Source organism: Clytia hemisphaerica, unplaced genomic scaffold (genome assembly GCF_902728285.1).
Source record: "Clytia hemisphaerica strain Z4C2 unplaced genomic scaffold, Clytia hemisphaerica genome assembly, whole genome shotgun sequence".
Taxonomy (NCBI): Eukaryota; Metazoa; Cnidaria; class Hydrozoa; order Leptothecata; family Clytiidae; genus Clytia; species Clytia hemisphaerica.
Window position 1 is genome coordinate 326,881 of NW_027104439.1, and position 16,403 is coordinate 343,283.

General features: G+C 33.4%; 2 protein-coding genes across 3 annotated transcripts; one reads left to right on the top strand and one right to left on the bottom strand.

Annotated features, from left to right (window-relative positions):
• Window positions 1-5,345: 5,345 nt before the first annotated feature.
• On the bottom strand, window positions 5,346-8,426 carry LOC136820801 (uncharacterized). 2 transcript variants are annotated; one of them, XM_067077028.1, is made up of 6 exons: window positions 8,197-8,426; window positions 7,745-7,857; window positions 7,337-7,454; window positions 6,359-6,447; window positions 6,027-6,074; window positions 5,346-5,660 (listed from the first exon to the last, which is right to left on the bottom strand). In XM_067077028.1, exons 1-6 carry the CDS (start codon window positions 8,351-8,353, stop codon window positions 5,592-5,594), a joined length of 594 nt encoding a protein of 197 aa, XP_066933129.1. In that variant the 5' UTR covers window positions 8,354-8,426; the 3' UTR covers window positions 5,346-5,591. The 2 variants fall into 2 exon arrangements, with proteins under 2 accessions (XP_066933129.1, XP_066933130.1); XM_067077029.1 differs by lacking the exon at window positions 6,027-6,074.
• Window positions 8,427-11,690: 3,264 nt separating this feature from the next.
• Window positions 11,691-15,659, top strand: LOC136820800 (lens fiber membrane intrinsic protein-like). The gene is made up of 4 exons (XM_067077026.1): window positions 11,691-11,932; window positions 14,121-14,265; window positions 15,105-15,245; window positions 15,456-15,659. The coding sequence occupies exons 1-4, from the start codon at window positions 11,822-11,824 to the stop codon at window positions 15,596-15,598; spliced, it is 540 nt and encodes a 179-aa protein (XP_066933127.1). The 5' UTR covers window positions 11,691-11,821; the 3' UTR covers window positions 15,599-15,659.
• Window positions 15,660-16,403: the final 744 nt, after the last annotated feature.

The window sequence follows — 16,403 nt, forward strand, 5'->3', positions numbered from 1 at the left end:
AATTTGCCCCCAAATTTTTTTTTTTCGAAAATCGGGCTCCGTCACATTCGAGGGTTTATAGTTACACATCTTTGTGCAAAAAATCAGAAACAAGCAACATGCTGAATGGACCTACCTGATAATGAAAGTTAGATAGCAATGCGAAAAGAAAAATGAAAAAAATCAGTCAGAAAATATAGCGTTTAGCGAAAATACACAACGCAATAAATTCATCATTGATTGTTGATGGGTTGTAGGAAAAAAATAAATAGGAAGTTCTGGTTGCAAAAATCAGCTTTATTGACAATTGAATCATGCTTGATGGTGAGCATTGTTATCAATAATGTTTTTGTGTGAAAAACATAGAAATATAAGGAAAAAATCCAATGAAAATCTGCAAAAACGGCGATTTCCGGCATTTTCAAACAGAAAAAATTTTTTCTCAAAAATCGAACTCGGCCATGTTTTGAGCATTGCGAATACGCATCTTTCTGCAAAAAATCAGAAAAAACTAAAAATGAAAATTCGAGAAAATGTCAAAACACCGATTTTTCTGACATATTTCCGGCATTTTCAGCCGGAAAAAAATGTTTTTCGAAAATCGGGCTCCGTCACAATTTAGGTATTGACATTTTGCATCAGTGTGCAAAATTTCATGAAAAAATATAAAGTACAGCTCAAGAAATTCAAGAAATACCGTTTTTCCGGCGAAAATCGGCTGTTCCGGCGATTTTTAGAAAGTTCCGGCTTCAAAAATCAATTTTATTGAAAATTGAAACATGCTTGATGGTGGGTATTGCTATTAAAGTCTATTCACGATAAGTGTGCACTCTTTTTTCTTTTACCTATAACTTTTGAAGGAATTCTCCAATCTTTATAAATTTGGTATCATTGGAAAGATATTAGTGAGTGGAACAATTTGAAATAAAAAAATCTTTGAAAAGATTCTAAAAATGAAGATGAAAATGAAGAAAAAAAAAGGAAGATCTTGTAGAAAAGTGCTATAACTTTCATTTTCACTGGAGAGATTCCTTGATCTTAGGAGATCATCACTGTGAAGAAATTTTATTAAAATACTTATTCAATATAAAGTTATGATACAAAGTTAATAAGTGATTGACCCCAAAAAACAGCAAAAAACTGCAGAAAACAGCGTTTTTAGACGTCAATCACGTTATAACTTTGTTTGATATCTTTTGACTGAATGATTATTTTTGAGAATTTTTTTCACAGTGATGACGTTCGATAATCAAGAATTTACTTCAGTGAAAATGATAGTTATAGCACTTTTCTACAAGATCTTCATTTTTTTCTTCTTCATTTTCATCTTCATTTTTAGAATTTTTTCAAAGATATTTTTATTTCAAATTGTCTACTGACTAATATCTTCCCAATGATACCAAATTTATAAAGATTGAAGAATTCCTTCAAAAGTTATAAGTAAAAGAAAAAAGAGTGCACACTTATCGTGAATAGACTTTAATAATGTTTTTGAATGAAAAAAACAACAAATTATATGGAAAAAGTCCAATGAAAATCCGGAAACACGGCGATTTCCGGCATATTTTCGGCATTGTCGACCGGAAAAAATTTTTTCTCAAGAATCGGACTAGGTCATGTTTTGGGCATTGTTAATACGCATCTTTGAGCAAAAAATTAGAAAAAACTAATGATGAAATCTCGAGAAAATGCCGAAAAACCAGTTTTTCCGGCATATTTCCGCCATTTTCGGCCGGAAAATTTTTTTTTTCGAAAATCGGGCTCCGTCACATTTTGGGCATTGCCATTTTGCATCATTGTGCAAAAAATTAGAAAAAACTAATGAGCCAATCTCGAGAAAAGCTGGTAACTAACGGACGGACGGACAAAGGTTAATTTATAGGACCTCCACCCCACCGGGGTAGGTCCAAAAACTCATGAGCCAATCACGAGGAAAGCTAATAACGAACGAACGAACGGACGAACGAACGGACAAAGGTTAATTTATAGGACCTCCACCCCACCGGGGTAGGTCCAAAAACTTTTACTTCAGCTGACCCAGATTTCATTGTGATGATGAGTTGCGTTGACGACGACATAACCTTCTGACATAATAAGCTTAATCATACTAGATATAGCTTACACTAACTGCCACCTTTCAAATAATATGTTTAAATATTATTACTAAAGTCTATTCACGATAAGTGTGCACTCTTTTTTCTTTTACCTATAACTTTTGAAGGAATTCTTCAATCTTCATAAATTTGGTATTGTTGGAGAGATATTTGTGAGTGAAACAATTTAAAATCAAAAAGTATTTTAAAAAATTCTAAAAATGAAGATGAAAATGAAGAAGAAAAAAATGAAAATCCTGTAGAAAAGTGCTAAAACCATCATTTTCATTTAAGTGAATCCTTGATCATCGAACGTCATCACTGTGAAAAAATTTCTAAAAAATAATACTTCAGTCAAAAGATATCAAACAAAGTTATAAGCTAATTGACGTCTAAAAACCCTATTTTCTGCTGTTTTCTGCTGTTTTTTGGGCTCAATCACTTATTAACTTTGTATCATAACTTTATATTGAATAAATATTTCAGTGAAATTTCTTTACAGTGATGACCTCCTAAGATCAAAGAATCTCTCCAGTGAAAATGAAAGTTATAGCACTTTTCTATAAGATCTTCATTTTTTTCTTCTTCATTTTCATCTTCATTTTTAGAATTTTTTTAAAGACTTTTTAATTTTAGATTGTTCCACTCACAAATATCTCTCCGACGATACCAAATCTATGAAGATTGAAGAATTCCTTCAAAAGTTATAGGTAAAAGAAAAAAGAGTGCACACTTATCGTGAATAGACTTTATTATTTGTTTAGTTACTTATTTTTATCCTTTTATTTTTTACTTTCTCTTATTTTTACGTTAGGGAAGTCGATTTTATGTTGAAAAGAAAGTTCTGTAATGGGAGATTAACTTTCTTTAAAAGTGGCAATTATAAGACAATAATTCGGATGGGTACATGAAGAAATAGCTGTGAAGATTTTCTAAAAATAACAATGTAAAGAATCTATCTAATAAATAAAAATGATGCGGATGGGTTAGTTTTAAAAATGACAATATAAACAATCCATCCAAATATAAAAATGATGGGCTAAGCGGTTTTTCTATATGCAATAAATCTAAAGAAGTACAAATCACAACAATGACTCTTTTATAACTGCTTTAAACTGCACCCCATTAAACGAACCCTCCTCAATTTCTTGCTGGTTATCTATCGTACAATATATATAGGGGAAAGCTTCCAGAAAAGTATCAAGAATCTTAGTGCAGAAATGGGAATCCTATACAAAACAACGGTACCAATAGAGTTTTTAATGTTTTCTAAATGAAAACCCTGATTAGCAAAAGGTGTATCAAAATCGGTGAAGTTCCATATTGAAGCTTGATTTATTACTTTGTTGCCCATTTCCGACGGCTTATATTAGCAGACGCCCACGCTAAAAAGCTAAAAAGCTTAAGAGCCTTTTTTTTAATCTTCAGAATAAAGAAAGTGTGATACCTCACCCTCCTAATCCAATGATTGTAGTGAGGGATTGTTTAGGCTAGAGCTGTTGCGCTAGCAATAACTGGAACCATTTTAGCTACAAAAACATGGATTGAACTTGATCGAACTGGCGATATAAATATAAAGTAATCAAACTTTAATCAAACTGAAGATTTTCCGGTAAAGTTCGATTAGGCGGTCATCGAAAAATTGTTCTATTCGCGTTACCCGCCCGCATCAAATTTTCCGCTGATTTTCCAGTGCGGAGATGCGGAAAAAAATTGTTTTGCTCACGTTACCACCCGCCCCTGAGTTACTGGCGTGATTAAAAAAACCCGGGTATGTTCTTGACTGCCCGTTTGCCCGCATGCATGCATTTTTAACACCCGTTGCGACGCGAACAGAGCATTTTTTCGATGACCGCCTTACTGTTCGATCATGTTCGGTAATCAAACACCTAACCATTTGATTTCGTTCGATGAAATTTGATAGTTCGATAAAGAAAATTGGATTTGATAGGGTTCGGTTGACATCGCCTGGGCATCGGGATCGGGGAGGAAAAGCTGGAACTTTTTCTTAAACCAAACTCATTAAATACCAATCAAACTTCATCGGATAAGAAACTGTCGTCATCAAACTTATATAATCAAACTAATCAAAAAATTTTAATCGAACAGCTATCGTTTGATTTTGTTGAATAGTTCAACAGTTTGCTGAATTTCAATTGACATGATTTCTAAGAAATACCTGCTAAAACTGACTGTTTGTCACAACTGGTTAACATTTAAAACATAACTATCTGGTGAAAAAAGGAAAAAAAAAGATCATACCTGTGTTTTTTGTAGTTTTAGTGAAGAAGAGGGCTATGTGTTGCTATTAGTAGTGTTGTTGTTGTGGAAAATTAACTCTTTTTGTACTATGAGCACATCATCAATTTATTGGTGCATTTACTAACTACACAAACATAAAATATTTAGTAGTAAACGAATAATAAACCTCTTTAAATACTCTACAAAAGACCAGAAAACATGACAAAAATCTATAACAGCAGCAGCAAATTTCAAAAGTTAAAAAGCATGTAGTGCAATGAAGCAGCCATTAAAAAGTTCTCACGATGAATATGTTTACAAAGGCTTGGTTACACTTCTTACATTAGCGTATTTTAATTATTAAGAAAAGCGCTGTTTTTTATCTTTGTGAGTGAGTCCACCTTTAGAATATTGGCCGTAGTACGCCTGCAGCCAAACACCGACGCCATGATTTGCGCCCCAAAAGTATTGCCCGGATAAACTACGGAATGTGAAACATACGGAAACTGAAAGACGACAAAAAAAAAAACAGCGAAAAATTTTATCCCGCCTCTCACTCATCGCGAAACTATTAAGCCACCTACGCTCCGCTCGGTGGCAATAAAGAAAGAGGTAAAGAAAATAGTGATTTTAAAATTTTATAATATCTTACCTTTAACTAAGGTCGGGAAACTTCTTCTTCTTCTCAACAATGAATACCCATCAAAATGCATCTTTGCTTTAATGTTTTTTTCTTATAATACTTTTTAGTAAAATCTAAAAAACAAGTTTAGTGGATACCTGAAAATACAAATGGAACAAACAGAATATCCTTATTTTAAAAAGTGACGTCATTCTTAAAAAATGGTCATTAGTCTAATAATTCAAGAATATCCAGCCCTAAGGGTGGATGTGATCTTTTACATAGATAATGTTTTTATTCTAAATCAATGATGACCAAAAATTCGTCAAAATCTAATTGACACATGAGTGACAGCAAGTTTTCATGTATAAGTTTTTATGAATTAAAAAACATTAGATTATTGAAAAGCTTTATAATATGTATCGAAATAATATCAATTTACATAATCACAATATTATCATACACCATATTAAACAAATTATATATAAGTTTTTTACAAAATAAATAGAAATAAATATTAATTTAAAAATAATTGTCCTCTTAAAACCATGCATATCAAATTTGAGATAAAATGTAAACGATTAAAAATGATTGACTTGTACCACTTTACCAAGACTTTACCAATAAGGGAGGCTCGTTACAATCTTTGCAGAAAATCACTTGAGTACAGGAGAAGTTCGTTTGGAATAATCACAGGTCACGTGATCCCAAATCCATTGTCCAACCTTAAAACAACAAAAACGACTCTTGAATTTGTTGACTTTTAATTCAAGCTGCATGGGTTATAATTTTGAAGACTGCAAACCTATACCAAATGAATTTTACTGCTTATAAATTCTATCAAAATTTCTCAAGTATATAATTCTATGCAGGTTCTGAAAGTTCGCTATTTAGAATTTTGAAGACAACCGCGCAAGCTCGTTTAATTGAAGTACGATTAAAATTTCATTCTGAAATAACAAACATGTTTATCCTGCCTGGTCTATCAAATTTTCTTGATTAGGCTCATATTGTTCCCTAAATATTCATAATTATCAGATAAAACTCGTTAAAAAACAATCGACAGTGGCTATACAAAATGACAACCTTACTTGAGCTTGTTGGTGACCGCTATGGTAGATCATTATCTCCTTGCCTTCCTGCAAAACAAAAGCTTATGCGTAACGTATAAATATAAATTACTTTAAAAATCAATTTACACTTTAGGATATTGACATTTTCAGGTTTAACGCGCTTATTTAAGATTTTACAAATTTCAAAAACTTTTATATTTTGAATACGACTTTTCGCTGTTATGAATTTTTTTGTGATTTTTTTGTGATTTTTTCTTTTTCTGTAATTTCCAAAAGAATTTGATTATTTTTCAAAAATGCACTTTTTGCAAAATATTTTTCTGATGCTTGCAAATATGATGGAATCATACCTTGTAATAAGCATTACAACTATTAAGCTCTTCGTTTTGCAGTGAATGACAGAGTTTCTTCCATGTGTTAACCCAAACCTCTTGCGAATCTAAAGCAAGGGGAAAACAAATATGTCGATCAAGTTTTTGATTAAAGACTAAAGATGTGTGATTCAAAGCAGATAGCAATAGAAATCGCGAAAAAGCTCAACGAGTTTGCTGGAAAATTCGTCGTTCTCTATTAAAAACATCAATCAATATTTCTGTCATAATGGCGAAAGGAGTGTAAATTTTCTACCGGGTGTCTCTGAAAAAACTTCCCCCTGTTTGATTCAAAATTGCGAAGAAGTGAAAAAATATATTAGCTTGATTTTTTCGAAATCGTTTAGAGGAGGGTTTAACTTAAATTTTGGTATATCAAACTTTAAAATTGCTTCATTAGACCAAAAGTTATAACAAAAAGAGTAAAAAATCTTTTTTCAAAAAGAGCGAGAAAAGACGAAAAAACAGGGTATCAAATCTTTTGTTAGAAAAAAAGACACTCAAACTTTCTCTTCTCCACTCAAATAGACTCGCTAAGCTTTGGAAACTTTTGGAAAAATTTTGATAAAAGTTTGTTGCTTGTTTAAACTTCATGCTCGTTAATGAATCCAAAAGGAGCTCTAAATTGGCAATAAAAATCATTAAAAACGAATAATAAAACAAAAAAGATACACAGAAGTTCAAAAGTAAAACTTTACTGTCAATAAAGTACAGTGTTTTCTTGTCTAATTTGATACCCTGTTCTTTCATCTTTTTGCGCTCTTTTTGAAAACAATTTTTTTACTCTTTTTGTCATAACTTTTGATCTAATGAAGCAATTTTAAAGTTTGATATACCAAAATTTAAGTTAAACCCTCCTCAAAACGATTTCGAAAAAATCAAGCTAATACATCTTTTCACTTTTTCGCAATTTTGAATCAAACAGGGGGAAGTTTTTTCAGAGACACCCGGTAATACCATTTAACGTGAGTTGTGTCTTGTGTCTTGAATTATCTGATGGAGTGGTAGGGATTAGAAATGAGGCTGAAGAATTGTCTTGTTTGTAAACATTGGTTGAAGACATACACCAAAATATCTATGACCAAAAGAAATAATAAAATGTTACATCAGTGTTTCTTTACAAAGGATTTTTAATCTTTATAAGAAATTGAACTTATTTCGATTCTTCAAAATGTAAAGGAAGGATCTCACTGTATTAACGGCAATGAATATATTTTTATTCATTCTCTGATTTATTTAATGTTGGTGTTACATAGTTATAACTAAATACTAATTTATACAAACTATAGACAAAAAATTATCATATGAAAAGATAATTTCTAGAAGACCAATATAATCAACTGAAATTATATTAAAGAAACATACCTTTTCATGTTTCTTGCTGGTAATTTCTTTTGAGACTGAATGATTTGTAGTTGGATTGCCAACACTGATAACAGGAGGTGCTTTTGAAAATTTGTAAACAACGCAATCACATTCTTTGAAACAAACGTAAGAAATAACAACTGTTAATAGCTGTTACTGTGACCAATGTAAGAAACTCTTTCCAAAACGAGGTTTTCGTTCACTTTATTAAAGTGCCGTTAGTTATAAATTAATTATTAAACGCCCATTCTTTTAAACGCACCCCACTCAAATTAACATCCCTCCTATAAACCAAATAAAATAAGAACCGGGGGCATTTATTCGAAGTGATACTGTAAGACTAAAATCGTCAAAAATTGTACTTTACGAGTGCTTCGCTAATAAACGCAAAATAACTAATTTGTTACGGAATAAGATAGAATTTTGGATGATCGAATGTTTCGTTGACAAACCTTTATGTTCAGAGATAAAGCTATTTGAAGTCCAAACATTCCAATCAATTGTGGATGTGACATTTATTGCCTCAGTAGCTAAGAGCCGTGAAACTTCTACAAAATCTTCCGATGAACCACATCTTGAGTGTTTATAAACAATAACAGAGTCCGTCATTGTTTTTTCCTAAATTCTATTGTATTTGACATCTTCAAGCAGGAGCTATAAAATCATTACAAATAATTGATAAAACTTATGCTATTATCTTATGATCAAAATTTAAAGCTTTTCAATTAACAAAGGAGTAGATCACCTGGGAATGAAAAGAACTGAATAATTCCGCACATGTAAATGGGTCAATGTTTGAAGTCCGGTAAAATAATTCCGCACAAATCCGATAAAATTTCTAGGAAATGGCCTATCCGGCGTTGTGTGGATCTAGATTGGTGTCTTCTTACTCATAGATCTTTTTCTTGGCAAGTTGTCCTTCAAATCGGTTTTCAAGGTTGGCTCAAATTTTTTCATCTATGGCTCGAAATTTGGGTAATTTTTCTTAGTTTATGAAAATGTTAATTTCTTTAAAAAGCCCCAGTTTATTTTTTGATGAATCCCTTTAAAAGTTTTGTATTTTGTGTATTTTTTTGTTTGCAAGTCAAGTAAACAATAGCGCTTACTCAGCATTAATCTTTGATACGGGGGGGACGCTAGTTTGACTAACTGACTAAGTGGGAAAAAATTATTGTTCGCCAATTTTGGGGTTTTGCTTAACTCAAAATTAGTTAGCAGGTTTCATGAGCTTGCATCAAATTCCTGATTCCTTTTGGGAATAAAGATGAGAAAAAATTCACCCTTTGATTTAACAAATGAAACAAATAAAGTTATATGACTGCTCGTCGTCCAAGGCGCCGAAAAGCCATTAGCGCCAAAAATTAGGGCCAGTTGTCAACCTTCATTATATGCAGCAATTTAATGATTGAAATTTAAAAAAGACTTTCCGTTGGAGTGGCTTACGGAAGGTGAGAAGAGGCCCCTCAAACGATTTTTTTGGGATTTTTTTAATCAATTATGTAAGCATATTATTGTTGGAATAGCAATAGAAAAGAGAAAAGGGGTAAGTCTAGTAAGTCAGCTCGCTCAAAAGGGGACAAAAAGAATACGAGACAGTCTAAACTTAAACTCTTATATCAGGGTTAGAAACTAGGCTAGTCTTTTATCTTTTCCTTTACAACAGTACAATGCTGACAAGTTGACACAACACATGTGTACATGTACATTGACAAGTAATCCCTGAGAGAAGTTTTTATAGAAATCTGCAACAAAAACGAAAGTGGTCTCTTCTACTGATTGCTTCCCCGCGCTCCTTTGCAGCTGTTTCTACCAATGAGGTTGCCGCATTTCAAACGGCCCTTCTTTTTGGCACCCGTGGCCTCTCAGTGCCTTGCACGACGGGCAACTTGTAAAATTTCATCCAAAAAGACACCAACTAAACTGCCTCGCATTTGCTTATAAACTTTTAACTTAAGTTATGAGATATAGCCAAAAATCTTCAAAAAATTTCTAAATAAGCAATAAAAATCCTTGAAAATTTCCTAAATAAGAAATTAAGATCAAAAGAAAAATTCGCAGTGGAAAAATTCCTATTTAGAAAACTTTTACTGACTGTCATTCAATTTAATTCCAACTTTAACTTTAACAGTTTAAGACAGAAACCAGACGGTACTAATCGAACGTTCGATTGTGATCGAAGTAATCAATAATGATCGATAACAATCGAAGGTGATCAGTGACCACTTATCGCTTCTATCGGTGATCGAATACTCACTCAACTCCAAATCATGGCATTTTTATCGACCATTTTCGATTCGTTCGATCGTTTCGATTACTGTTCGATTACTTTCAATCACTTTCGATCATATTGAATACCTTCGATTTTATCAAATATGTTTCCAGTAGCAGCGCGTCAAAATAATCTGAAACCAAGTTTATTTTGGCCAATTAAAACACGCGATTCACGCGTAAAAACCACTTTCGTTTTCTCCGACCATACAGAACGCGCGAAAACAACTTTCGTTTTCTCCAACCAATCAGAACGCACGATATGAGTTACTTGAGGAAACCCAGGGCGAAGGCACAGAAGCATGTGCGCACCATGTGTTTTAGAAAAAAAATACTATGACTATATTTTTGTTGGTTGGAAATAAGTGTCACAGTGTCCTGAAACAATTTAAAGCATTGATTACCAAAATAATTTTGGTTGTGCTATAAACCAGACAGTACTGTACTATAAATTTGATTATTGAAGTAATCGAAAAATAGATATGAACTTGATTTTTTCTGTAAAATGTCACTATTGAGTATATCTATTGTCCACACTATGTTTGGGTCACGTGCCGTTTGATCCAAGTTGACCAGAACACTAAAGCTGAGCTTTTCGACAGATTCGCCTATGTCAAGCAAGGATGGTTTCCATGCAGTTTCTCAAGAACCAAAATAGATATGAACTTGATTTTTTCTGTAAAAGGTCACTATTGAGTATATCTATTGTCCACACTATGTTTGGGTCACGTGCCATTTTGTCTAGGTTGGCTATGCTACCACTTTCGATTTGAATCTGTCGAATCTGTCAAATCTGTCGAAAGTGAATATGACGCTAGATTCATTTTGGTATAAGGAGGTCAATCTTTATGGAGGGTCTTCTTTTTGTGCTTTGGTTGTAGGTCAGTTTTTTTGGTTTTTCTTAAAGATATATCATAGTAATTGGTTATCAAAGTAATCAATTGGTTATCGCAGTTGTCAAAGTTATCGAAAGTAATCAATAACAATCAAAGTACTCGAACGGTTACACGTCTTTTTTTTTTAAGAAACTAGTTTTACCAAGCAGCCTCAATGTTTCTTAAGAAATCGGCCTTTTGAGCCTCAGCATGTTTCTTAGATGTTTCTTAGTTTTTAGGCATTCTGAGCCTCATGTTTCTTAAAAGTGTGTTTCTTAAAAAAAAAAAGACGTGTATTATATTAAAAAAAGAGTCTTCGAAGGGTTGTTAAGAAAGTGATAGAAGAATCACAATTTTTTTGAAATTTTGGTACTCGAAATTCGATTGTTAATCGATAAATGGTCGTTCGATTACTTCGATCATAACTTCGATAATTGAATTTATCGATTAGTACCGTCGTCTGCTGGAAGAAAGACTGAAAGAACATCAGAACATGTCAACAGTAAGAAGTGACTGAGTAACAAACAAAAAGAAGAACTCAACTTGTTAGCTGGCTGGTGCTGCGCTGGGTTCACTGCACCAATTATGAAATCACTTCACTGGTCTAGACAATTGAGAATAAAGACCAAGAAGAAGTACTTTTAACACCACCACCATCTTTAACTTTAAAACATTTCAAAAAATATTTCCGCCATTTTATGTAAAAATGAAAGTGAAAGTTACTTCACCATTCACTAAACCTAGTTTCCAGACTTTTTTGATCTTCTCCGTAGCAACTTTTGACATATCTCCACCGTACAGGTTTTGAAATCAAAACATTAAAAATTTCCCAGAAGACGAAAATTTGAAAATCTGCAGCATCCACACACCACTGAAGTCATCTCCATCTGTCCATCAGTCCAAGAACTGAAACTACAGAACAGCAAAGCAGACCATGTCAATAAAAACAGTTGTTACATATTCTTGCATAATTTTTAGCATTATTATTTTAATAATCTCATTAGCAACAAACTATTGGCACGAGTATGAGATTCCCGATGGAAAGGTATGATTTTTTTTCATATTTTTTTTTCTTTTCGTCCTTCCATAGTTTTCCATATTGCTGTAGCCAGGAACGAAGTTTTTTGTTTTTTTTTGGCCAATTTTACACCCCCTCTTCTATAAGACCTTTTTTCAAAGAGGCCAACCTGCCTGTTGAATAATTATGTAGTCCAGCAGAAAAACAATGATAAAACCATGCATAATTATTACAAATATGCATGATACTAATTATGCATGGCTCTATCATTGTTTTTATGGCTGGACTACTTTAATGGGATAAATTTTCGCGGGGATTAATTTTCGCGGATTTCGCGGATTTGGGTGTCATCCGCGAAAATAAGTCCCATTGGAAATTTGAAAAAGGCCCATCCGCGAAAATTAGTTTCCGCGAAAAATTTGAATTTTTGTTGCAATTCGGGAAATTTCTATTTTTATCGTTTTTTATTTTTTTTCAACTTTTCATAGTTGTAATACATATCTCCTCGCCCTGTTCAAAAACACCCTCTTATTACTTAAAAAAAAAAATTCTTAATTTTCCTGGAAAAATTTTATTTCAATGTTTTGACCCTTTTCAAAAATTTTAATTTGTACCCCAATCCGCGAAATTAAATCCCCGCGAAAAATCAGGAAATCTCTCATCCGCGAAAATTAATCCCCGCAAAATCTTAAAATTTTCGTGGATGAGATCAACCGCGAAATTTAATCCCCGCGAAAATTTATCCCATTAAAGTACATAATTATTCAACAGGACGTCCTCTTTGAAAAAAGGTCTATACGTTTGACACCCTCATTTAGAAACTGGAGATAGGAATAATAACATGGTGCATTCTTCAAAAAAATGTGTTCAAATCACAAAGGGAATAGGAAAGAAATATGCAATATATAGAGGCCTGCTACTAGGGATGTTGATAAAATTAATCAATACGATTGATTTGGATGGAGCAGGGATCCATCCTTAAAAAAATACTAATAGCCAAAAACAAGAAAAATTCAAAACAATGAAAATGTCTCCAAAACTACTTACAGTCTGGGAAATCCTCTCAATTGCACGCTTATGTTCCGAGGGCAGGGCGTAAGCGCGCAATTGTTCTCGCGGGGATTAAATTTCATGTATTTTGCGGATTTGGTTGTCATCCACAAAATTAAGTCACAATGGATATATTAGAAAAGTCTGATCCGCAAAATTCTCTTGAACAAAACTCAAAAAATGTCAAATAACTACTTTGAATGTTAACTGGCATCAAAGACGAGCTAATGATGTTTCATAGTTTGTTCCCCCCTTTCTTAAGGGGGTGGGATGACACCTTCCAAAAAGTTGAAGAAGGTGGATTAGAAATTTTCATGAAAAAGGGGGCAATAGCAAGGAAGGGGGGATAGTTTAAGAAGGGGTGGCTTACATATATATTGTAGATTATTTTCAAGCACAGGTTAAAAAATTTGGTCTTCATGAAAGGAAGTTTTCTGTTAGAGTAGTCTGAGTCAAAAAGAACAAAGAAGTTTATTATTTCGCTTTCTCTCTAAGATATTTCACCATATATTTGTTAGCTATTTTTGTCCAAAATCCTTGGGGATAGGCATTTTTAAAGGTTAGGGGATGCCAAGAAGGGGGATCAGACCCCTTTCCGCACTGTGTTTATTTCAACAACCAATATGTATAATTTGGAAGTATAAAGACACAAAATCATGAAAATATTGTCTCCTGATAATGCCAGTCGCAAAATTAAATCTTAAAAAATCTTCAAATTTGCTGGATGACCTCAACCACAAAATTTAATTCCCAATAAATTATATTATTATTATTATTAAATTATATTAGAGTATTTTGAAAGCATTTGCTAAGAAATTCCCTTGTATCATTCACACACGACCTCACTCAGTACAGTCTAGGGAGAGTCTTATTGGGGCCAATGATACCAGACTAAATAATTGCTTCAATTTTGTGCTGAAATAACAGAATTTGAAATGAAAATCACCAGTTAGAGCTGTCCTATTTTTTCACAGTTGGAAAGATAGTTTATAGTGTAATATAACCATAAAATCACTCGAGGAGTATGAGGTTTGGGAGGTGCAGTGTCAATGAATCTTTTTTCTAATCTCCAGTGTCATGTCCTCCACACGCCAAAATAATAACACCTATAGTTTGGCTACTAATTCTGAAAGTTTTAGAAAATACGATTTACTTTTTGTTTTAGACACCGCTCACAGTAACTTACTTCAATGTAGGATTATTTGAGAAATGTACAGAGATTCACTATCGTTGGGGATGGCACAATACAACAGTGGAAGATCTTGGATGTGAAGATTATGAACCCCCCCTCTCGCTAGATGATTGGGAAAGTATGTTTTTGTTTTGCAATTGAAAATGAAAAAAATATTTTTTAAATTTTCATAGAAATTTTCTAAGAATATCTTTCAACAAAGACCCCCACCCCTTTCGAATTTTGTATTTTATGTTAGATTGTTATATTGGCCTTTTCCAGAAAAAATTGAATATGGGGAGTGGAGGATGTAATATTTTTTTGAAATTTACCCCTGGGTATTGTGACTTTTGACACTAGCCCCCCCCCCCCCGAACAGCATCAATTGACCCCCCTTGACATTCAAAATTGCTGTCTAACAAAGAAAAATTACCCCAAATCAGAAAAGTTTACCCCTCCGAACAAGGCAAATTTAGCAGATTTTTCACTACCCTCCCCTCCGGACACTATATCCTTCAACCCCCCATGTATGTATTTTCTGGAAGAGCCCATTCTTCCAGCAGGATTTGAAAACTGGTGTATCGTGAATTCAAAAACGAAGAAGAACTTTGAAGTCTCGCTAAGATTTGAGAAAGAATCTTTTGCCTGTATTTCATTCTTGGCATCACTATAACCAGAAATAAATCAATGACGAATCATACCATAACTAGTTTAGACTTTTTTACGAGAATAGACTTTTTTACGAGAATAGACCTTTTCATAATTACATCACAAACATCACTTGCCTCGTATTCAAATAATTTCCATGGTGATCATATCCCTTGAGGCATGATTTTTTTATGAATAGAAAGTTGTTGTAATAAAATCCGCTGGGAGTTAATCACCATTGCATTAATTTTAAAACCAGGCAAGTGATGTTTGTGACATAATTTACGAGGATTGATATGATAATCAATAAATGTTGTCTTTATGTTTCAGTGCGACGAGACACGTTAGTTGTGATGTTTGTATTAGCTGTCATCTTCACCCTGATCAGTTTCATCTTCATCACTGTTTATTGCGCTACTGGAAAATATTATTTCCCTGTTGGACGAACTGCTATCTGCTTCATTTTAGCTGGTAAGCCTTCAACCCTTTCAATTAGATGGAGTACAATAATTTTATTTTCTATAGAGTGTCCTAGCGAGTGTTTTCTCGTTTATTGATTATGCCTGAACTGATGTATTTTTGTGATTTTAGACTTTTCAGATGCTTTGCTTAAATAGTATTGCAAGATGCTCCAAGCCTGAAATCCTTTAATTGCTCTTATGCATTTCTTTCTTGTTTTAGCAATTTGTGTAATGATAGGTTTGATAGTCTACACAAACACTTTCATCAACCACGATGTTGCATTCTCATGGTCTTACGGCGCTGGATGGTCAGCCATTGCAATGTACATCATCACGACTATCTTGATCTACGCTGATAAATAGAGAGATTTTTCAATTTTATTGGGTGGATATTTTTTAGGAAGATACGTTCCACGATAGTCCAGCAGAATAAATCAGGTTTTAATCTTGAAAAAAAAAAAAAAATGGCTAAAATTAGGCAAAGAAGTTCCTCGTGATTCTTAGATCCGCCAAAGAACAACTTGCAACCGATTTGAACAGCATAGGACCCTTTTATTTGGACATTTTATATGACGTCAACATAGTTCTCTAGGTAACGATGTTCTCGAAATCATAGAAAGGTAAAAAATCATCGATCCTAAAACCTAAATATCTTGTAATCTAGTCTTCGAAACCATGTGAACAATACCATTTCAAGGCCCATCTGTTGAGCTTGTTTTTAAAATCAAATCTTACTGGACAGCTGTAAACTGGGCACCCAGAAATGTGATGGATGTTCAGTCCTTTCGGTCCATTTTAGGGGGTTTAATTGACAAAACCTTTCACCCCATTTTCGTTATCTACTTTTCATGGTTTTAAAACGAGGCAGTCGTAGCACTCAGAATAATTTTTGAAAAGGCCTATTTATTTTTGAAGCTTTTTTCTAAGAAGTGACGTCATCATATAAAACGCCTCAAAAAAGGAACAAAACTCTTGATTCGATTGTGGGTTTTTTCTCGAGGTTCTGGGGCCCACCAGAAACCTTTGTGCCAAATTTCAGTCACATTATCTTTTAAAGGTTTGTCCATTATGCAGTTGATTCTATCAGACTAAAAAAGTTTGAATTCAAAAACGAAGCTACTCTCGGGTACCTAATAGCCGGGGGGGTTGGAATAAGCAGGGGGGGGGG